Genomic DNA, 22847 nt, shown 5'->3' on the forward strand with positions numbered 1-22847 from the left:
CCGGAAGTCTACATCTATTAAATGGTGAATGACGGGGATCCTCCCTGTGTCGGCCTACGTCAGCCGACATGATTTGATGGGCCCTGCACAGCAGCCGATGCTCAGATGACTTCCAGATTGTGGCACGAGACAAACATTTAATATAGAGAATATTTTCCCTCTTCACTGGGAAGCACACCCGGTGCATGTGGGAACCCCTTGGAGTATAAAAGGAGGTCCATGTCCAGTGAAGAGGGGGATAGAAGAAAAAAGAGGTGGAACGCTTAGCCCTAGCTTGTACACCAGAAATTCAGAGACTTTGTAAACTCAGAAAAATCATCATACACAGGAGTAGGGTATTACGCTTTTTAGCGGCCCGAACCTGGATAACTCCCTAGTGTCTCATCTTCATCGGGGGCCCGACTCCCGGCCCTCGATCTCTCCCAATCCTCCTAGTTCCTCAATTTTCACTCGCTGCCCTCGGCCGAACTAACAAAGGAGGGGCCTCACGGTCCTCCGCTCGAGGAGGTCGTCCTCTGACATAGCTGGTCATCAAGGCGAGCACTCAACCAAACCACTAGGGATATTGTTCCCTGATATTATTGTACATATACAATTTTTTATCGGTACGGGCTATGCTGATTATGTTTTCGTACATCTCTGATCGCCGTGAGCTATTGATCATTTAGAGTGTGTTCGGCGCTCCACTTTCCTAACTTCCACCTATAGTTTTTTTTTTTTGTACACGCTTAACGAACTGAGTGTTTTTGTCGAAAAAATTTTATGCAAAAGTTGTTTTTAAAAAAAATCATATTAATCTATTTTTCAAAAATTTTTTAAAGCTAATACTTATCTAACGAAAAATTATTTTTGAATAAAATTTTTATGCACGTGTTATTAATGATCTAAAAGCATAGGCTAATAAATAAACAGTGAAAAGACCCCCAAAATCAACTTCAAATTTAATGTTAAAAATTTAAATTTTAACTGATAATTATAAACATAACTGGAAAAATAAGGCCGTTAGTCGCTAACCCTCTATGCCGAACATAGCTTTATGAAATGTCAACCATAATCTTAGGCTCTCAAGCATGTATGTTTTGTTCTCTTGTAGTTGTGTAGGACTGGAAGAGCAAGTGCCAGCAGATTCTGTCAGATCATGTAACGTAGCCTCTATTTTTAAGGTCAGTAATTAATCACAGACCGTGCACTTGCAAATTTGTGAAGGAACCAAAACATCGGAAAGATGGACAAAGCACCGCAGAACGTGTTCGAATCAAAAGTTCCAAACAGGATGCCGAGACCGGCCCGACAGAGGCTCGATCGCTAGCCTGGTAGTGTTTTGGTTAGGAGACTACGTGGGATAGGATGATACCATCCTGATTTTAGAGATGGATTGATTCCATTTATTTACTTGTTTGGTTTATTGGATGGAATAATCTAGTTTTTTTATTTGGTAGAAGGGATGGGTAGGGATGGGATGAATGTCGTTTGGAGTAACGTTAGCACCACGGCAGAAGGAGCGGAGCGGCACGGCGACCGGCGGTGTGGGTGGAAGGAGGAGCGGTGACCAGTGGCGCGGGCGGAAGGAGGAGTAGCGCCGACGTCAGAGACAACGGCGATGTGGATTTGCCGCTGCCACTGAGCCATCCCCGCCCTCCCCGCCTTCGGATTCACCGCCGCCACCGCCGGGGATTTGCCGCCGCCACCGCCACCAAGCCATCCCCGCCCTCCCCGCCTTCGGATTCGCCGCCGCCACCGCCGGATTCGCCGCCGTCGCCCGAGCCCGCATCCGGATTCTCCGCCGCTGCCACCGAGCCATCCCCGCCCTCCCCTCCTTCGGATTCGCCGCCACCACCGCCGGATTCGCTGCCGTCGCCCGAGCCCGCCTTCGGATTCGTTGCCGCCACCGCCGGATTTGCCATTGCCGCCGCCGCCCTCCCCACCACCAGATCCGCCGCGGCCGTCGCTTGAGCGCGCCGTCGTCGTCGAGCGAGCGAGCACGATGGGCGGAGGAGCAAAGCACGATGTGAGCGAGCGAGCGGGGCCCAGGTGCTTGGCTTGTCGTATCCGTGTGTTTTGAGTCCGCTTTGTTCCGCTTTTTCTCCGTGTGTTTTTTGAGTCACAACAACACGAGCACTGCAGCCCTAGGTGCTTGGCTTGTCGTCTCCTTCCACGCGTTGCGGCCGCGGCGGCAGTCGTGTCGATCGGCTCCGCGCGGTCGTCTGGTTGCGCAAGGAGATCAGCAAAGTCTCCGCGAGTAGGCCGAGCTTGACATTGTGCGACGAGGTGCTCCTAGGCTCCTAACCCGTGCCCTCCCGGACGGCCACCCCGACACGAGTCCGGGTGCGGCGTGTGGCCGCCCACATCATCGCGGCGGCGTGCGAGGACGAGGTTTTCGAGCAGCGGATCGGCTGTCGGAGAGGACCGAGCATGTATAGTGCCGTCCGCGGCCTCAACTGGAGGGTGCGTGTGATCAACACTGATCGTGGTATTCGGTTGGTACCTCAGGAGATTCTGCCGGAAGGACGCCGATCTAGCAGCCACGGTGCTCAGCCATGAGGTAGGCTTAGGAATGGACAGGAAGCTCGTGGCTCGTTAGCTCGCTCGGTTCATGACAAGCTAGGCTCAACTTAGCTCGACTCGTTTGAATTTCCTAACGAGCCAAACTGGCTTCAAAGCTCGTTAGAGATTACGAGCTAGCTCGAGCTTAAGTAATTAATAGAGGTGCAACAATTCGTATGACTGGATTGAGCGCTACCCCAAATTGGGCCGGAAATTGCATTGTTGGGCCCATGAGCGGTCGGCCCGAAATGAGCGACTTGGGCGGCGCGCCTAGAAGTTTCTCCCGGGCCCAGCGACTCACCGCCATATGCCACCTGGCAAACCTCTTGAAACCCCCTCACCCATTCCCCGCAGCGATCAAACGCCGCCCCCGAAAAATCCCCAAAATACGGGGCAAAAATAGAACAAGAACATGAATTACTTGAAGAACTCGCGCTCCGTCCTCTCCAGGCTCCTCCGCCACAAGCCCACCGGCTGCCCGCGGCTGCCACCGTCGCCGCCGTTGCCGCAGGCGCCTCCCGCTGGGTACTACTTCACCTCCCCGAGTCGCCCGGAGGCCGTCCGCTTCGGCCGAGTGCTCCTCCGAAGCCCGCCGCCGCCGCCGCGGCCTGCGCAGGCGCCGCCGTCTCGGTACTTCTACACCTCCCCGCAGCGGCAGAAGGTAGTCCACTTCAACCGCCGGCGCGGGTCCCGGTGGTACCACGACCCGCGGAAGCTCACCACGGTGGTCGTCGTCTCGGGCGGCGCCGCGGCGGCCGTCTACTTCGGCAACCTCGAGACCGTGCCTTACACCAATCGCACCCACCTCATCCTCCTCTCGCCCCCGCTCGAGCGCCAGCTCGGGGAGTCCCAGTTCAACAATCTCAAGAAGGAGCTGGGCCCCAAGATCCTCCCCCCGCTACACCCCGACAGCATCCGCGTTCGCCTCATCGCCTCGGAGGTCGTCCGCGCCGTCCACCGCGGCCTCGCTGGAAGGCACCACGACGCCTTCGCCGCGGATGACGCCTCCTACGGCGACATCTCCACCGACGTCGTCATCAAGAACCACGAGGCCGGCGCGGAAGACGTGATGCTCGGCCGGTCCCGTGGCAACAAGAACGCGAGCGTGGCTGCCGCGGCCCAGCGAGACGAGGAGGTTCTGGATGACAGATGGGTCACCGAGAGCCGCGACCGTGGGAAGGCACGGGGAGCACAGCCGGAGACGAGGCATCTTGATGGGCTCAATTGGGAGGTGATCGTTGTCAGAGATGACCTCATCAATGCAATGTGCTTGCCCGGTGGCAAGATTGTAGTCTTTACTGGACTGCTCAACCATTTCAAGACTGATGCTGAGATTGCTACTGTGCTTGGGCACGAGGTGGACTTGGGATTTCCGGGTTCATGTGTGATTTTGGTTAGTTGCGGTGGATTGGAGATTTGGAACTGACAGTTGTGCCTTTTGTTGTAGGTTGGGCATGCTATTGCAAGGCACGCTGCTGAGATGATTACGAAGAACTTGTGGTTTTGGATCCTGCAGATTGTGATCATGCAGTTCATTTACATGCCAGACATGATTAATGCAATGTCGACGCTACTCCTGAAGCTTCCCTTCTCACGGAGGTATTCACTTCTTCCTTTTGATGTCTTTCGTGGTGGTTTACAGTCTGCATGTGGTAAGTTGCATTTCATGGGAATGAGATAAGAAGCATTGTTATAAGCTTACAAGCATTTGGGTTCAAGCTCCGACTCCCTAAGTCACATTAAACTAGAGGTCTGGTCAATGAGCTCTCATCTAGGTCAAAGATAGTACTTATATCCTCTGCTAGACCTCAAATAGGTTTGAATCATCATTATCAAAACTGTAATTGTGTTGATTCAGCTAGATAGACTAGTATCAACTGCTACTTGATTAGGCTCATAATTTGAAGATGTATATTCCTGCAATTCAGGGTTTACGTGCTAACAGTAAGTTGTCTTGAAACTAACAGAAATCTTATATTTAAACTAAAAGAACTCCTTCCGCATGAAAGTTGAAGTAGAAAAATGTTTTTATTCAGTCCTTGTCCCAAGCAAGACTTCACAAAAGACATCAAATTCTTTTGTTTCCACACTACTTTTTGGAATGGTAGGTTACAATGTCATGTGTAGCTGCTTCTTTTGTTTTAGAATTAGATAAGATTCAAATAGCACATAGCGTGGATTGTATGACACCTACTCCATAATACCATAAGTTGCTACATGTAACTGTGCAACTATTATAACTCCTATGGAAAGAAATTATTGTTTACAGTGTACTACACCTTGAATTTTCATTTATCGATTATTGAGAAGATGAGCCAATCTATAGTTGAGACAGTGGTTTTAATAATAAAAGGCATGTTTACGCTGTTGAATTAGGGTAATGTCAGTCACTATGTCAAGTCCATTTTACTCCAGTTCGAAGCATCAGTCAGTTATAATGTTCAATGAGGTGGATTAATATATACAAAAAAGGATAATTGAGTGGTTTTGCAGGAGTAAAATTTGAAACCAATGATTGCCCTTCACATTTATGTAAAATTTGTCGAAACAGCTGTTGCCTACCTTTGGCTGCATAGAACCTTTTGCTTTGCGATGAGCTGTTTTGGAATTCATACCTTCCCTGTTTATTTCATCTGTTACATGTTTAAAAATTGAAAGCATTGGATATGCCAGAATCATTTGAAATTATTTTTTTGGGAGGTGGGGTGGGGGCTTGTTGAGGGGGGCGCAACGCTCTGAACCATATTAAAATGGGACGAGTGTTGCTTCAGTTGAGCAGTACATTATCCCATCACACATCAGTTTACCCTCTCCCCAAATTCTCAATAGTTGCTTTTTGACATGAGCCCCCATCGTTTGGTCAAATATGGATATACGCCATATGGCGTATTAGCAAAATATTAATAATTTGTAGGTTAAGCTTTTATATATATGTTCTTAGCGACTTAAACGTCAATGCTGCAAAATAAACTTCGATGAAAAAACTTCAAAATTGAGTTTTAAAATTTAAATTTTGGCATTGTCTGATGCTGAATAGAGGAAACGGTGGGGGTCATGGCCTAGCCAGCCGAACAAAGCTGTTCCCAGACGTTACCAAGAAGCCACGGAGCATGGCAATCTCACAATAGCACGACATGTACACCATTCGTCTATTAGCAATGGATATTTCATATTTGTTCATCTTCTGTTGTTAGATTCATGCCCTTTATTGATTGTTTTAAACAGTTTTTGGCCATAATTGTGTATCCGGAACAATTATGGTTGTTTGATCTTGTCATTGTTTTTGTGCATAATTGGAAGTCAGTGGTGAATCATGACTGTCTTTGATATGATGATTGATGAAATTCAACATAATCTCTCAATAAGGATCTTGCCTGAATTTACTTGTGCGTCATGCAGTTGTCAGCGTTGTTATTGTTTGTCTGGATCTCATTCGATGTTGTTACCTATGCAGGATGGAGATAGAGGCAGATCATATTGGGCTGCTGGTACTTGGTGCTGCTGGTTACGATCCACGCGTAGCTCCCTCAGTCTACGAGAAACTAGGAAAGATCGCAGGAGATTCAACGTTGAGTAATTACCTCTCCACTCATCCTTCGAGTAAGAAAAGAGCACAGCTTTTGAGGCAAGCCAAGGTCATGGATGAAGCACTGAGATTATACAGAGAAGTTAGCTCTGGCCAAGGCACTGAAGGTTTCCTGTAGGTTCTATGGCTTCAGATTCAGATCTCAAAACTCTCGAGCTGGTTTCTTACTAGTGCCCTAACAAAAGAACACGCTCTTACCAGCTGCACAGCGTCATCCTATAATTTTTTGGTTGTTTCTTTCTGCGTCTGAGTGCTTGGTATCGCCAGTTCTGAATTCTGAGGGTAAATGTGTACCCTCGTTACCGAAGCAGGAAGTCAGCTGCGTCATCTGTGACTAGGAAAGAGTAAATACTAGTACTACATTTTTTTTTGTGTCAATAATTGTTGATTTACAGCACTTTTTTTTGCCCCCATTGCCCTTCGGTTCGTCGATGTTGGTGATCAGTCCAGTAGCTCTTGTTATTACCAATCTAGTCTACCAAATCGTGGATAATTGCATCATGGCTGGTTAGACTTCAGAAACTGGAACCTTTGATGTGCTTGTGCTGTTCATTCAATCCATAAACGACAGCCTATCAATAATTCCATATGTAAAGTACTATGCAACCGATCAATAATTTCATGTGTGGTAGTAGTACCATGATCTGGTCAGGAGTCCAAATTGCAGCGGCACCTGTCGTGAGTCCTGACATGACGAGTGGTATGCACCCATCCACCGCTCATCTTTCTGTCGTAGTACCAGCTCATATCAGACACGCCAACACGTCTTGCTTTCATCAGCAGCAACCGAATATTGTGTTGGATTGATCGGCATTTTGGTGTCGTCTTGATCAATCCAAGGCTTTCTCTATCTTGTTATCCTACTCCCCATTTCTGTCTCTTCCGTTGGTGTCTCCCATGGAGCTTGCAAATTGCTGTTCTTGTATCGAATACGAAGACGCCTCCCTCGAAACCAGAGTAGTTTATCATAACCTGGGAGCTAATTAAGCTCCTAGCATTATACAAGATAGTGCCACTACTAATACCAAGGTGCCATTTAGCTTTTCGCAGCACGAAGTGTCACTTGCTGATTTGTTGCTTTCGTACAGATCTATTGTGATCTTGATGCTGCAGGGTTGGACCTGGATTAATCAGCCCTTTCGGCTATTAAAGGCTAGTGCCCTTCAGGTTGCTGCTTGGGTCACAATGTCACATCCATGCTGTGTGTTTTTTACTTGATGATCCAGTTTCAGCGTTGGAAGCAATGAAGTTCAGGGAAGCGTGTTAGTACCTGATAAGCTTAGGTGACGGCTTAACCATGCGAGCTTAGCCGTGTGAGACCAAGACACTAAAAGGTTGACCAGCTAAGCTTAAGAATTTTCATGTGAACTGATGAAGTGATGAAGCGATGATTACATAAGTGATCTGCATAACAGAGCTGCAGGAGTTGGTGGAGATGCTGAAGCTGAAAGCTAGCTGCAGGTCAACATTGTGAATCAACGTCAACAAAAGAAGGCCATAACAATGGCATCCCCAGGAGTAGTTGGATTGTTGAAAGCATTGAAATTATATGGCAAAATTGCACTGTTGGCTGTTGCACATAATATATTATATTATACAATAATAATACTACTAATGATCTCATTTATGGACCTACTCTCACAAAACAAGTTATATTGAAATTCATTTTTTTAGAGGGAGGGAGTAGTTTTTTTTTTAAGACAGAGGGAGTACTTATGTAAGAAGAAGGGTGGTCAGTGTCAGACTGTCACTATTGACACTACATCAATGGCTAGCGATACAAATGAATGGCGATGGAGTGATAGGTGGCTAAACAGTCGCGTAATCGCGCTCAACCGCTCATCGCAATCTCCGATTGATTCCCTCCGCTAAAGGACAAGCATTCTGTGGAATCTGTTCCGTGACTCTCTCTCGTTCGTTGGACATTTTAGTCATCACGATCACTTGTTCGTTTCAAAAACAGAAGAGAAAAAAAATCCTAATAGCTTTGCAACCATTGAGCAAAAGTAGTGTTTCTGTTAAAAATTCTCATCCATCTAAAATGTTGTCTCGCACCAGCAGCAAAAAGTGTAGTACTACCTCCGTTTTTTAATAGATGACGCCGTTGAGCTTTTTCTCACATGTTTAATAATTCGTCTTATTCAAAAATTTTATACAAATATATAAGATATAAATCACACTTAATGTACTATAAGTGATAAAACAACTCATAACAAAATAAATTATAATTACGTAATTTTTTTAATAAGACGAATGGTCAAACATATAAGAAAAAGTCAACGGCGTCATCTATTAAAAAAACGGAGGGAGTAGTAACGCAAAAGCCACGGCTATTGGAAGCCCAGCAAGAACTTTATATAAAGGTGATCACTAATAACAATGATGATAAAACCACATGTGGAAAGGAGGACGATGATCCACAGGATGGGACAAGTACCGTAGGTACGGCCATTATTGGAGGATTACACAAGAGCACCCAAACGCACTCACCCAAAAGACGAAGAAAAAGGAGCTAATCTAAATGGCAGATGAGCAATGTAGTAGTAGTGGTAGCATGCAACCAAATCGAAATGGAATGAGAATTTTTTTTGGCGTGATTTTCTTTTTTTTCTCTTTCCTTTTTTTTTTACTTCTCCCAGCACAAATGCAATTCACCAGATCGTCCGATCAATGGAGCAACCGGAGCGACACGGCGAGCTGGGGAGGACGATGACGAGGATGTCGTGGCGTCAAGAAGCCGCTTCAGGGCTTCCAGATGATGGTGGTCTCGGCGATCATGGAGGTGACGATGTAAGGGTCCATGTTGGACGCCGGCCGGCGATCCTCGAAGTAGCCCTTGCCGTTCTGCTCCGTCTCCCGGCCGACGCGGACCGAGGCGCCGCGGTTGGCAACTCCCTGCAAAAATTTGTTTGTGTTTTCATGATCAGGACTTATTTCGACATGAAATTCAGCTGTTTTTCATGAACAGGACTTGTAATTTGACATGAATTTCAGGTGTTTTTCATGATCGGGACTTGTAATTTGACATGAATTTCAGGTGTTTCAGAGGAGGAGGAAGAAGAAGACGGAGGCGCGTACCCAGCTGAAGGTGTTGATGTCGGCGGTCTCGTGCCTGCCGGTGAGCCGGCGCTCGTTGCCCTCGCCGTAGGCGGAGATGTGCTCCTTGTGCCTGAGCTTGAGCTTCTCAATGGCGGACTTGATGATCTCGTAGCCACCATCGTTCCTCATCGACTTGGTGCTGAAAGCCGACGTGATCGTGATCAGCAGAGTAGTATAATATGAAAGAGTAACACAAACCATATCAATCTGTTCATGTTCAAGCATCCCTCACCTGTAGTTGGTGTGAGCACCAGCACCGTTCCAGTCTCCCGGGATGGGCTTGGGGTCAAATGAGACGACGACTCCGGCGATCTCGGTGATCCTCTGAAAAAAATTAGGGGCAGTGGCATTCGATCAGACCGTTCTGAATCACAATTTGAGATATTGATAGAAGAATGTCATTATCCATACCTCAAGAATGTAGCGAGCAACCCACACCTGATCACCGGCAGAAATGCCGACAGACGGGCCAACTTGGAACTCCCACTGAAAAACCGATCACAATGTTAATAACATTACCAATTATAGATCTGATCACGATATTAGCATGGTCAGAAATGTACTCCACTAATTCAAGACGATAGAAATGGCAAGGTTTGAGAGTAGTGTTCACCTGTCCTGGCATGACCTCGCCGTTGATTCCACTGATGTTGATGCCGGCATAGAGGCAAGCCTTGTAGTGGGAGTCAACAATATCACGCCCAAAAGACTTGTCAGCACCGATACCACAGTAGTAAGGACCCTGAATACGCACACACAAAAAGAGTAAGATCAGTATTAGTTAGGTCACACTTGAAGATTGGTTTGACCATATCAGTTTAGTAATTAAGCCACAATCAAACAGACAAATGATTGTACCTGAGGACCAGGGAAGCCACCAACAGGCCAGCCAAGGGGCCAGTTGATGTCCTTCTGGAGGAGGGTGTACTCTTGCTCAATACCGTACCTATAATTTGCAAGAACAAAGAAGATCAACTAACCATTATGAGAAAGGGAATTATGCTGAGATGGCTGTGACACGTTGCGATAATCATTCGGCAAAAAAGATTAGTGGGCATACCAGGGCTCCTCAGAAGCAACCTCAGGGGAGCTGAAGATCTTGGCAGCATTGTGCCTCTTGTTGGTGGGGATCGGTTCTCCGGCTGGCGTGTAGCAATCGCACATGACCTGTGAATTACGATAATTTAGAAAATAAAGTGCCAATTATTCGAGATGGTGACGAAACAACCCATTGGATTCATTCCTCAACTAGCCATAAGGTTAGGTAGAACAGATGATCGCAGGAGTCAAAAATACAGTGAAAGCGCTAATCAAGATCACATCCCATGACATCAGAAACAGGTAAAAAAAGAAAATTTAATGTTCAACAGTGCAAAAAATAGTTCATCTTTTACACCTGAAGTGATTAAATTAAGTTTTTCCCCCCTTCAGTGGTGCATCTACTAGTACATCCCATATGTAGTTTGAACCGAATAAATCAGCACACAGTTTTTATAGACATGTGCTGATCTGGATGAACAGAGATGGATGTACACTGCAGAATATAAATCACATCCATGACAAACTGAAAAAGTGGTCACCACTTACAAGGATGTTGTTTCCCTTCCTGAATGGGTCCTTGAAGATAGCCTGTGGGCTGCAAGATGGAAGAACAAAAAATTACTGCTTGCATCCAAAGTAAAAACATAATTAAAAAAACAGAGTTTATTTTTTTCACTCTGATTTGCCATGAAAAGATACTTACTACAGGATGACCTCACTGTCCTCGCCGGGGGCCTGGCCGGTGCTGGAGCCATCGTAGTTCCACTTGGGCAGCTTGCTGGGATCAGTCACAGGGCCGGAGAGAGTCTGCACCACCAACCAACCAAAATTTAATATGATTGATAAAAAAAAAAGAGAATCTAATCTGTTTAGGAGTAGCAAGGCTCTGGATGATAATATAAGCGCAAGAACAGCTCAGCCAGTGGATAACTTGGCAGAAAAAGTGATAAGACATATGAGTAGTAACAAACAGGATCATGGGGTCCTTGTTCTGGGAATCTTATCTTACCCTAGCCTTGCTCCTGAGATCCATGCCAGATCCACCGATCCTGCATTAAAAACAAGGAGAAAAAGAAAAACACCACTTATCAGTTATCACCATGGCTTAATGAGCACCAAAAAACAGTAATCTTGCGATCTGAAGGTGGTTAAGATCGAAAGCTTTGCATCTTTGACCAAAAGTACGCGTGATTAGGGGATGAGATTTAAATCCATGCACCAACCGAACAAGAGAGCATCTCGCCGTGGCCAAATGGTGGCGCAGAGAGGACCAGGTGGCAGACAGAGGCTGCCACTTCAGAGATCATCCTCCCCCAAAAGGACAAAAACTAAGAGAGTACTGCTCGTACTCGTAATCTCCATCTCTCGTCAAGCGTATCAAGAAAACCGGGGTTGAACAGTAATCCACGGCGAAAAAAAAAAGAAACGGAAAAGAACGATTTTTACTCGGTGGTGACATGAACAGGAGAAAGCAGAGGAGAGGAAGAGAAGAACAACAAGATCACCACCGCCGCCGCCGCCGCCGCTTCAGTCATCGAGTGGAAAAGCGAAAAGAAACGAAACCTTCTACGAATCCGCACAAACTATGAGGAGCACCCCTCCCGAAATCCCCCGAAATATCCCTACCCATCAAAACCAAGAAAACAATAACCCGTTCGTCGCCATGAAAAGAACCATCAAAACCAAGAGCCAAGAAGAGATCCGAAAGGAAGAAGAAGATAACAATAATATCATAGTACCATATGTACTCGGCGATGATCTTCTCCGTGGTGTCGGAGAGGTTGAGGTTGACGAGATCGGTGAGAGAAGCCATGGCGGACGATGAGGAGGAGGAAGCAAGAGGCGGCACAGCTGTAACAAGGAGGGTGGTGCGAGGGCTTGGAGATCGGGGAAGGCGGCAATATAATGGCGACGACGACCGGAAGGAAGAAACAAGTTGGCACGCACAGTATACTCGAGTATATCTGTATTTTTTTCAGAAAAAGAAAATGATTCTTCGCGTATATCTGTACCTGTACAGTATACGTACGATTATACGGTTGAACCCTAGCAACAACATCCCGCTTTTCGAGTTCCGGGGATAATATATTCGGTTAGTCTGATCAGCCGCGGTAGGTGCGTTGCTGTTACGTAATTTTTTTGCACATGAGGGTGGGTCAGTATTGGCTGACTTGTGGGGCCAGGAGGTGTGGGTCCCAGATGTCAGTGGGTGGGTGAGCTTGATGATGTTTGTTGCGGGAAAAATTATTTATCCCGAGCGGCAGCTTTATCAGCAGTAGTGGGTGATTTATTATGAGTTCCAAGCATAGAGGTAAAAGGAAAAAAATTGTTAAACTTCACCGATGCTTTGGAGAGGTCCAAAAACGAAAAGAATTGAATAGAAAAATTTTGTTGGATTCAATCATCCTACCAAAAAGACCCCACTCCCTGTTCTTTGTCGTGCCAATGGGGTCGTAGATTCGTAGTATCGTCATGGGCCCCGGATCTTCTGTCACATGGGGAAAATAGGAGTAACACGGATGCTCTAATTAGAGAGGTCTTTAACGTAGTAATCGTCTTTTTTCTATCAAAACATTGGTAACTGTCTTGAGATAATATTTTGAGAGAATGCTAACCAAAATGCAAAGGTGATAGACACGGCGTGAGATCATGACACCATCTACCATACTCAAGTCATGATGCCTATGAGACATCTTTGTGTATGTGAATTTACTGAGAAAATGATTATTATCCGCCTCCGTTCCTTAGAGCGTGTGTTACAAGTAGTATTTTCAAAATTGTATATGTGCACCTTGTATGTGATGAATAGAATAGCACTCTCTCCATTATAAAATAGAGTAACCCAAGATATGATTGGACACAATCTAGTACAATTACCAGGTGACAAGCAAGGTTCACATTTTTTTAATTTTATTTTATTTAAAAAAGGAAAAACTTGAGGTTTCTACGTGGGAGGAAAGCATATTGCGAGGAAAATTTGAACAGTTTTTAAGAATTTGAATTTAAAACAATACAATTGATTAGAATTCATTGAAAACTATCATATTATTAAGGGTCGATGTCTTACATTCAATAAGAACCCGTTTGATACAGCTCTATCTCTATCTTTCCTGAAGTTGAAGCTCAATCAAACGGTTTCAGCTCTACAAGATAAATTGTGATGTGGAATTGGGTTTAGCCAGCTTCAGAACTTTACTTTAAATTTAATTTCTTAAGTTAAATTTAAAAGTTAAAATCGTACCAAACGAACCAGAAAGGTAAAAACCCTCACAAGGCACCGTAGAAATCACAAGCTGGAAACGCACGTGAGGGCACGGAACAAAAGGCGCCACGGATCGATGGAAGGCCAGCACACCGACGCGCAGTCGTACGGCGGCCACAGCTTTCCCTACACGGGTGCGGTGAATCTCTCCTTTCCACGTTTGATTTCTGAATCTTGGGCCCATTAATTGCTGAATCTTTTTCTGAAAAGTAATTAATTGCTGATTCCCTGTATGTAGTACTCGGCAAACTTGGTCAAAAAAGTTTATTTTAGCGCGAATTTATCCAACCGGAGGTGATAAAATATGATAAACACAAACTTTAAATGCTAGTACCAATCGTGTTTCCGTGGTCCATTTGGTACCCACGCGCACAGAATCAGCTCAACGACTTCGCATGCGCGCTGTCCATAGTTGAAAAATAAGTACAAAGAGACTTCTAATCTCGTCCCCTCGTTTTTGCGTAATTCGCACGAATTGTTTGTTGTTTTTAATGCAAAAGCGTTTGAAAACTGGGGGAAATAATTGGCGAGTACTGAAAATTGGAACTTTTAAAGGAGAATTTTCAGCTGGGATATTATTAATACAGAATTACAGATCATTTGGCCCCATCGTTTCATGGTATATTTGCAAATGAATAATAATATGTGAATATTTTTTTATATATGTATTCTTAGTGATCTAAAAGTAAAAGCTGAAAAATAAACTTCGATGAAAAAAAACCTCAAAATCAACTTTAAGTGTAAGGTTGGAAATTTAAATTTTGGCTGATAATTATAAGCGAAAAGATAGGCCGCATATGCATCAGGATGAGTTGATGCTAGTATGCTACTGTAGCTCGTGTGTAAATCTGCATATTGCAGGATGTGGGAGCAACAATATTCCTGGGTCACATGGGCATTCGATTCTGTGATCTCATCCAGGAAGATGCCTGCAGGTTGCATTCGTCTTTTTTTGCAACTGGAGCTGCAAATAGGCAGTACAATCTCTTGTGCACAGTGCCGCTTTTCCCCATGGATTGTTGTCTTTACGATTCCGACAGGCTCTTCCGTTTCGGATACTGGCGGAATTCAGAATTTCACGAAATCCGGTAGAAAACCGGTAAATTCCGAACAAAATTCATAAACCAAAATTTGAATACAAATTCACTGAGTTTGCCAATAAGTTCTCGAAAACCGGTCGGTTTTGGCGAAATTCCGATCGAAATCATCGAAATTTCGATCAGTAACTGGGCCTAGTACATGCAATCTGGCCCATGTAAGTGTTTTCTTTTTTTTAATTCTTTATTCTTTTCTTTCATGATGTAAGTTTCAGTAAATACACACAATACATCATTTTTTTCGAAAATTTATGTCCCAATAAGTTCTATGAATATCATAGTATTTATAAGATTTTATTTTATTTTTCTTTTTTTATCAATTCAAATTTGAATTTGGATGAAACTCCTCGAAATCTCAGACGGTTTCTACTTTCGAGCCTCGTCGAAACCTCAAAATTTCACGAAATCCGACCGGATTTCGTCGGAATCGTAAACCCTGGTTGTCTCACAACTCACAACTCAAGAGCTACAGCAATCTTCCAATCCTTTTTATAATGCTTAAAATTCATCTTAAAATATAGCAGCTTTTTTATTTATCTCAATCAATTATAAAAAAAATATTTATTTTTTTCACCTACTTTGTTATTTCAACCAAACCCTTGTTTAGTTCTCAACTTTTTCTTCAAACTTTTAATTTTTTCATCACATTGAAACTTTCCTACACACATAAACTTCTAACTTTTTTCTTCAAACTTTCAATTTTAATCAAACTTCTAATTTTAGCGTGTAGTTAAACACACCCCAAGTACAATTATAAGCCTATTCGGTAGCCAGTTAGGTGGGCTGCGGTGTAGACTGTTTCTGGTGGCTGCTGTGCAGCTGCAGCCTAGGCAGCGAAACAGATCCTATATATCCATTTAGTTTCCTTAGTATCCATAAAAAAATTTTAGAAATGTTTATATTTTAGAATCGATGTATACACGGTTTAGTTGCATCAGAATCACCCTCTTTTCCTCTCAAAAAGAAAAAAGAATCACCCTCTTTAATTCCTCAAGTGCTGGATCTATCTCTGCTCCAATATCGCAGCAATGCGGCCTGACTAGATGGGCTTGCGGTTCCAACTTGCATTGGATTGTTTTCAATTAATTAGGCCGTGACGACTTGCATCGATTCTTGAATCCTTCATCCTTGTTGTTCGCAGCGTCACTCACTACTCACAGATATACGCAGAAAGATTTGGTCTGAGCTTTTCTTGTCAGGATCGACCAGGTTATGGCTTTTTTTTTCTCCCCTTGTTTAAATCACGATCCATGGTGTTGAACCTGCTGGCCAATGCAGCCCTAGCTTCGTGCCTGCAACAAGGCAAAAGGCTTGCTGCTTGCGTAGTAGCTGTTGACGATTTCAGGTTAAAAGAGATGCACATTCTCTTCGCGTTAGGTATGCTCTGAGTCTCTGACAGTGCACTTCGACAAATCAAATATGCTGTAGTTTCTGCCTTTTCTTTTTCGAACGCGCAAAAGAATTGTACGTCAATATATTAGCAGGAAAAGAGTTTTTGTTACACAAAGCAATCAGCCAGACTGGCTTATGCCTAAAGGGGGGACTTGAAGCTAGAAACTACTGCGACGGTTAAAAACGCAACTCCAAACAGCGGGAGGGGGCTATTGCTGTCCATATCAGTTTTGGATAATGAAGCTGTATTTTTTTTAAAAAAATACTATATATACAACTTTGTTGCCCTGGATCATCACTTCAGTAAAAGTTCATAAAAATGAGCTTCAGATAAGCGAAGGAGACCTCAGAAATTCAGTGGAAAAAAAACTGTGGGTTCAGTCTACAGGTTGGGTATTTGCAATTTTCAGGACGGCGACAATCGCACTTGTGGACGTGGTGTATCAGTAGTCGCCTACACGCTATATATACCAAAGGCAATGCATCTGAAGTTGTTCTAAAAAATAATGCATCTGAAGTTCTTAACTATATTATCGTACAGGTCACATGGAAAACTTTTTGTTTTGTCCGTGCACTTACTCGATCACTGAATGGTTTAGTCCACAAAAAAAAACTTCCGACATCTGACTTTAATAAAGAAAACCTAAAGATTCTGAAATTCTGGCACTAAACTATTCCTGAATCATTAGTCAGGAAATGACGGTAGGACACTGCTAGAATGCATGTATATACAAATATAAACAACAGTGGCTAAATACCAGCAAAAATAGCTGGAAAACAGAATGAAAGCAATGTAATTTGGCAGCACCATCTCTCTAGCGCAACAGGCGATTGACTCATGTGCAAGCCAGCTATAATGTCCTGCATATCATAACCCTTGTCAATATTATCATCAATGGAATTGCTGTTCTTTTTTCTAGTATTAATCATACTTTGGAGTCAGCTACCAAATTTGCTTCGAGACATTGAACTTTCAGTTGCTTTTCATCAGCGTTGTCGCCGCATATTATTCGCACACCAGAGAACGCTGCGTGCTGCGTCTGCGTGCCATGTTCTAGATCAGGATACGATGGATTGTTCCTCCAGAATACCCCTAAAAAAAACTGACCGGAAAAACTTATGTTTTTAACAGTTGACCTGAATAAATCCAACATACTGACTGCATTATGATAGTACCAGCAAGCAAGGAGTTCATAGGTGCCACCTAATGTCAACTTGCTCAGCCAGTAAGACGCTCCTTTCGCATTTCCTCTGAACATTTTTTTGTTTCTTGGCAGGGAGAAGAGATCAAAGATGCGAAGAGTAACGCAACATACGTACGTGTAGATCCAGATTCCGATCCCTTTCACCGAACCAGCGAGCCTATCAACGACGACTCCTTGCCGCCGTCGCCGTCTTGTGCAGCAATGATCCGATACGCTTCGTCGTCGTCCACGCTGTCGAAAGCTACGGCATTGGACTACTTGATCCGAGACAAATTGTGGGTGATTGACAACTTGGGTTCAGAGTGTCCAACTAGTGCAAGGTTGTGGCACAGTCTTGTGAATGTTTAAAGTCGCTTGTACCTTTGTTTCACAGGAAGTCTTGCTTTTCGTCTGACGACTGACCTGTGTATTTGCCTCAAAGTCTTCAGGTCGTCGGTACTTAGCACTGACGATTGTAGGCTCAAGTCCTCAGATTCTAGTGGGAAATTAAGCAATCGACTTGATGGTTGCAGTTCGTGTGAATTACGGCTTGGATCCACTTATGCTTAGCATCGGTAATGCATACCGTTTGCAGATCGTTCGTTATCGCTTGACCCGTATTCTACCACCTGCATTTCCGGCTACAAACTTGGGAGACTTTCAGCGATCCAAGAATCTTTGGGGCGTACGTGCGGTTAAAATTCACGTAGGAATCAAGAATATAGTAGGTGGGCTTAAATAATGGATCTTTGATTAGGTTTGTGATAATGACTCTGGCCTCGGTGGATCACTCGGCTAAACAAGAGGTTACGGAGGCCTTATCGCTCCCTCCATGGCCCCATCCAACAACCAACTCGTGGATTGATTGAAATCCGTCCGGCGGGCGGCGGCTACGAACGATTTCCACGTAACTATCCCCCGTTTGAATCGATCGGCAGCCGCGGAAAGTCCAACCTGCTTGACTGCGCTTGCATTTGCAGCAGCTCTCGCCGTCTCGCGCAGGTCGAACGGGCGGCATGGCGGAAAAAACGTACGCGCGCGCCTACGCGGTTGGGGTTGGGGCCGCGTGTCACATGGGTCGCGAGGTTTGCAGGTTGGGAAGTGGGCTCTGCCCCGCCGGTCCGGTTAATTTCACGCTGCTGCGCACATTAGGCCTACGAGACACACGCCACGTTAGGCACGCTGTTTTTCTTTTCGATTTTTTTCTATATATTTACTATCGTTGTCAAATACAAATGCAGTGTAACTAAAACTCTATTTCTTATAATATATTGACGTGGAATCCTTTTGCACGTTCACCAAAAAAAAAAGACCCATGCCACGTTAGGCACGCTGTTTTTCTTTTCCATCTTTTCGCTATATATTTACTATCATTGTCAAATACAAATGCAGTGTAATTGTACTGTAATATGTAATTGTAAGTGTTTTGCAGGTGAGGGAGACGATTCAATCAAAGAGCAAGAAGTGAGGGATGAGAAATACACTTATTCCTGTTTTAACTACAGTGGGCCCCGATTGCCCACCAGACAACCGAGCCCGAGCAAAAACTAATTAATGGGCTCAAGATATGATGGCCCACCCATACAGATCGAGGCCCAGGTGGAACGTCGCGTGGGCCACGCACCCGTGCGCGTAGCGGACTTCGTTTTGTCAAGGCCCACACACGGACTCCGACTCGGATTCCCGCTGACCTCTCGTCTATTTATTGACGAAGCCATCAGGGAGAGGGATCTACACTACACACGTCTCCTCTGCGTCTGCTTGCCGTGCGGTGCGTGCATCGATCATGGGCACGCCGGCCGTCGTCGACGACGACCTCCGCGAGCTCATCGACGAGCTGATGAACACGGGCCCGGAGGACGAGGCCGACGACCGAGATTTCGAGGAATCCATGGCGACAGTTTTATCTATGGTCACCGACTATCTCGACGACCCCGACCCTCCCTCGCCGGAGCTGGCGGACTGGGCAGCCGCCGCAGAGTCCGGCGCCCAGAAGGTGGCGGATGGCTTGGCGTCCCGTGTCGAGAACCTCAGGAGGGGCCTGTCCGTGTTCGCCGGGACCGGTCGGCCCGAGGAGGCGGTGCTCCGGAAGCACGCCGCGTGGACCGACGCGCGCCGCGCGGAGGCGGCGGGCATCGCCTCGGCCGCGCGCCGCCTGCGGGAGAAGGACCTCAGGAGCCTCGCGGCTAGAGGCGGCCTCGTCAATCCGAGGATGGCGGAGCTGATCGCCTCCGTAAGCGACGCCATGGAGTCCGACGTCCGGCACGGCCACGTCCCTTCGCCCGCGCAGTTGGCCGAGGTAGAGAGGCTCGAGGGCCGCGTCGCCGTCGCCTCGGTCAGGGCCATCCTGTTGAAGGTGAAGCTCACGCGGGGCGCGGCCGCGTTCGCGGGGAGGCCCGGCGAGGAGGCGCTCGCGCAGGCGCTGCGCGGGCACGCCGCGGCCGCGGAGGCACAGCTTGCGGCAGCCCGAGCGTTCGCCGGAGCCTTGCGCCGCTTCAGGGCTTTATCTGCAGACGCTAACAGCAACCCAACAGCAACTCGAGTGCACAAGCGGCCGTCGCCGGAGACGGAGGACGATCTTGCAGCGCCGCCGCCGCGACAGAGGCGCCGCACGTTGGACAGTGGTGTACAAGACTAGCTTATTAATCTTTTTTTAATTATCGAGCTTAGGAGAATTACCATTGAGAAAAAAAGATGGTATTTGTACGTGTTCTACCTCTTTGTTAGGAGAATTTTACAATTGAGATGTTGACCCTCTGAGTGATGATGTCCCTTCACTTCTGAGAGCGCTCGTTCCTTTTGGGCCTGTACACATAAACAGAAAAATGAGCCGGAAAAATTTGGCACTGTAACTGAACGGTATATATTGATACGAAAGCATATCATATATTCTCACTTCCCTTCCACCATGAGAAGCAGCAGGATCAACAACGGATGCATGGTAGACTTCCCCGTAGTGGAGTGGAGTTGACATGACATGGCCATACGTCCAGTAGTAGTCATCTATTTAAATGCTAGCATTCTCCTGGATAAGTATGTTAGCAATGTCGATGTGTGGGTGGTTTTTTTTTTCGTTTTCCTGGTTATAGCCTCTCAGGTAATCTTATATTTTTTTTCCTATTCTATTAATATGAACTTTGCACTAGTGCGAGTCGTTAAAAAAAAAACATCATGCGCAACTGCTCGATCTGCATTTAAAATTCAGGTGGCTCAGGTTGCAGTTGACTTGAAAATCTGGAACTATATGAGAGAAGCTCTGTGCTCGGACATCTGAAGCAAGCGATGAGCGCGGCTTTGCTGGAGAACATCTCTGCAAGGAGGCAGCCGACGGCCTAAAGGTCGGATGCCGATGCGCGGTACCAGAGCGTGACAATCCGGCTGCTGGTGGTGAGCGAGCGACATTTGTTGGGACTGTAGTAAAGTTGCCTACTACCTCGCACGACCTTCATCCCACGCTCACATCCGCGTCACTCGCCGGCGGCCAGCATGAGCGCGGCAGGCACCACCAACAGGCAATGCCGGTGATTGACATCGTGTCAATCTGTACGTATGCTCTGCGGAATTACTGTCTGATGTTGCCATCGTCTAATTCCCGAACACGGCAATGTCTCAACCTCGGCAGCCCAAACATTCACAACTACAGTGTGATCCGATCCAAGACTTGCATAAGCCAATTATAATTCGCAAAACCTATTTCACACGGTTTTGCCCTCGCGCGGTGCGGCTAGCAGCCGTCCGATCGCGTGCGTCGTCGTGGTGTCCATCCGCGCGGCCTCTCTTCTCATGGCATCGATGAGAAGGATCGAGATAGCGTGGAGCCTCATTCCAACTGAACTGAAAGAGGGACCATACGACTATACGAGTGGTAGAATATGTGTCGAATATACTAGTCATATTTGGTTACAGTTGAACTTGGAGTTGTAATAGGTGGTAGGAGGTGGAGTTAGAGTCAGACTCTATAAACCGGCATCTCTCTTAAATAAAGGAGGGCATCACAATGTAAGCATGTCGACTACAATGTAGCGTAGACAGAGGATGGCATCAAGGCCATGTACTTGTAGCAGCTAGAAGCTATATTGGTTGGAGAGAAGCGTCCATAATCAGAGCCCTGGGGATATAGGCCTCAGCTGAACCTCGTTAACAAATATCGTGCGTTTCTGTGTCGTCATCTGGCGTGCCTTGGGTGATCATTGATTGAAGCGATATAGAAGGTTAGTCGTCGTTCCGCTATATCGACTAACTTTTATAACAAGAGGTATCAGAGCCCAGTTTTGGAACCCGGAACAATTTCCATGGGTCACATGGTGGGGAGGCCAGGTAACAAGTCTTCGGAGTCACATGGATTGATGTGACGGGGGAGATTGTTGGGTTTAGTCCCACATCGGTAATTGATGATGGAGGAGCACGACTTAAAAGGTGGAGGTGGTCCTCCTTCATCGGACTAGTCTTTTGGGTTGTATAGGCCTAGAACCTAAAATTGTGGCTCCGGTTAGATCTATGGTAGAGCAAGCCTAATTGTGACCTGAGAGGCCCACGGATAGTGGGCTGGGCTGCGCGCTCTAATAACGAGAATGAAAGCACTAGGAGGTGAGAAGGTAGGGGTGACGGGGTTTCTGTAGCGATGGCAGCTACGGGTGCTGGATTCCACAGCGGCCGCTTCAGTGGCGACTTTGAAAAAAAAATGATAATTACAACACATAATATGTGTAGCACCCTAACTAACTTAGGTATAAAGTTATATATTTTTAATACACTTATATATAAGTTATATAGTGCTTATAATATATTTACTTATATATAAGTTAAAATGTTCAAAAGTTATCTTCAAATATGGTAACTTCGGGAATGCTCTAGAGGCCGGGATACAGCAGTGCTGCGGCTACGTTGTACACTGCAACGAGCACAGGCACAAAGCATGGGACGGATGGAGTATTTGTGTTTGCTTTGCTACTGCAGCACAGCAACATATGCAAGCAATCGAACAGGGCCTTCTGCACCTACCCATTATTTCGACAAATAACAATCATCTCTTATTTAATTTCTCCACAAATTTTCTTATCTCAACTTAGACCTTGCTTAGTTCTAAATTTTTTCTTCAAACTTTCAACTTTTTCATCACATGAAAACTTTCATACACACATAAACTTTCAATTTTTTCATCACTTCATTCCAATTTTGTAGCGCCCGTTCCGTCGTGGCGCATAGCGGGAAAATTATCTCTTAAAAACCCTAATTGCGAAATTTGTTTCTTTGCTTGTTGTCTAGTGTCCGTGCCATCTCAAGATCTCAATCCCCGATCTATCGTCGAGTTCAATTCCGAATCCAATCCCTCCAAATCAAATTCCTCCGCAAAAGTCTAGTTTGCCTCCCCCAGGTTCGATGGGCCGATTTCCGCTCGGCCCATCTCTCCCCTGGCCCCCTCTCCCCGGGCGCTCTCCCTCTCTCTCTCTCTCTCTCTCTCTCTCTCTCTCGCGCGCTCTCCCCCCCCCCCGGCGCGTTTCCCCCCCCCCCCCGCTCGCTGCTCGCGCGTGCGAGAGCCGCGCCGAGCGCCCCCCTCCTCTCGCGCGAGCTCCCCGCTCGCAAAGCCGGCCCCGCGCGCCGTCGCTCGCGCGCGCGCCCGCGTGGATTCCCGCCCGAGCCGC

At 46.1% G+C, this 22847-nt stretch overlaps 2 protein-coding genes across 3 annotated transcripts; one reads left to right on the plus strand and one right to left on the minus strand.

Moving 5' to 3' along the window:
- The first annotated feature begins 2903 nt into the window (after positions 1-2903).
- LOC4330648 (mitochondrial metalloendopeptidase OMA1) lies at positions 2904-6527 on the plus strand. The gene is made up of 3 exons (XM_015767381.3): positions 2904-3901; positions 3992-4143; positions 5999-6527. The coding sequence occupies exons 1-3, from the start codon at positions 2957-2959 to the stop codon at positions 6246-6248; spliced, it is 1347 nt and encodes a 448-aa protein (XP_015622867.1). The 5' UTR covers positions 2904-2956; the 3' UTR covers positions 6249-6527.
- A 1916-nt stretch (positions 6528-8443) lies between these two features.
- LOC4330649 (glutamine synthetase cytosolic isozyme 1-1-like) lies at positions 8444-12324 on the minus strand. Of its 2 annotated transcripts, none has more exons than XM_066307053.1 (11): positions 11494-12142; positions 11280-11319; positions 10974-11077; positions 10817-10865; positions 10290-10396; positions 10088-10175; positions 9843-9971; positions 9641-9715; positions 9462-9553; positions 9209-9368; positions 8444-9025 (listed from the first exon to the last, which is right to left on the minus strand). In XM_066307053.1, the coding sequence occupies exons 2-11, from the start codon at positions 11301-11303 to the stop codon at positions 8873-8875; spliced, it is 981 nt and encodes a 326-aa protein (XP_066163150.1). In that variant the 5' UTR covers positions 11304-11319; positions 11494-12142; the 3' UTR covers positions 8444-8872. The 2 variants fall into 2 exon arrangements, with proteins under 2 accessions (XP_066163150.1, NP_001388898.1); NM_001401969.1 differs by having other exon boundaries at positions 8445-9025; positions 12010-12324.
- Positions 12325-22847: the final 10523 nt, after the last annotated feature.

The sequence above is a fragment of the Oryza sativa genome, chromosome 2 (assembly GCF_034140825.1).
Source record: "Oryza sativa Japonica Group chromosome 2, ASM3414082v1".
NCBI classification, from domain to species: domain Eukaryota; kingdom Viridiplantae; phylum Streptophyta; class Magnoliopsida; order Poales; family Poaceae; genus Oryza; species Oryza sativa.

What these genes read in the sequence shown, in the direction of transcription:
- LOC4330648 (XM_015767381.3), top strand. Translation starts at nt 2,957, where the DNA reads ATGAATTACTTGAAGAACTCGCGCTCCGTCCTCTCCAGGCTCCTCCGC. An exon ending in CTACTGTGCTTGGGCACGAG is followed by an intron (nt 3,902 to 3,991) that starts GTGGACTTGGGA and finishes CTTTTGTTGTAG; the next exon opens with GTTGGGCATGCTATTGCAAG. An exon ending in AAGCTTCCCTTCTCACGGAG is followed by an intron (nt 4,144 to 5,998) that starts GTATTCACTTCT and finishes TTACCTATGCAG; the next exon opens with GATGGAGATAGAGGCAGATC.
- LOC4330649 (NM_001401969.1), bottom strand. Translation starts at nt 12,083, where the DNA reads ATGGCTTCTCTCACCGATCTCGTCAACCTCAACCTCTCCGACACCACG. An exon ending in GTGGCTTCCCTGGTCCTCAG is followed by an intron (nt 9,972 to 10,087) that starts GTACAATCATTT and finishes GTGCGTATTCAG; the next exon opens with GGTCCTTACTACTGTGGTAT. An exon ending in TTGCTCGCTACATTCTTGAG is followed by an intron (nt 9,554 to 9,640) that starts GTATGGATAATG and finishes AATTTTTTTCAG; the next exon opens with AGGATCACCGAGATCGCCGG.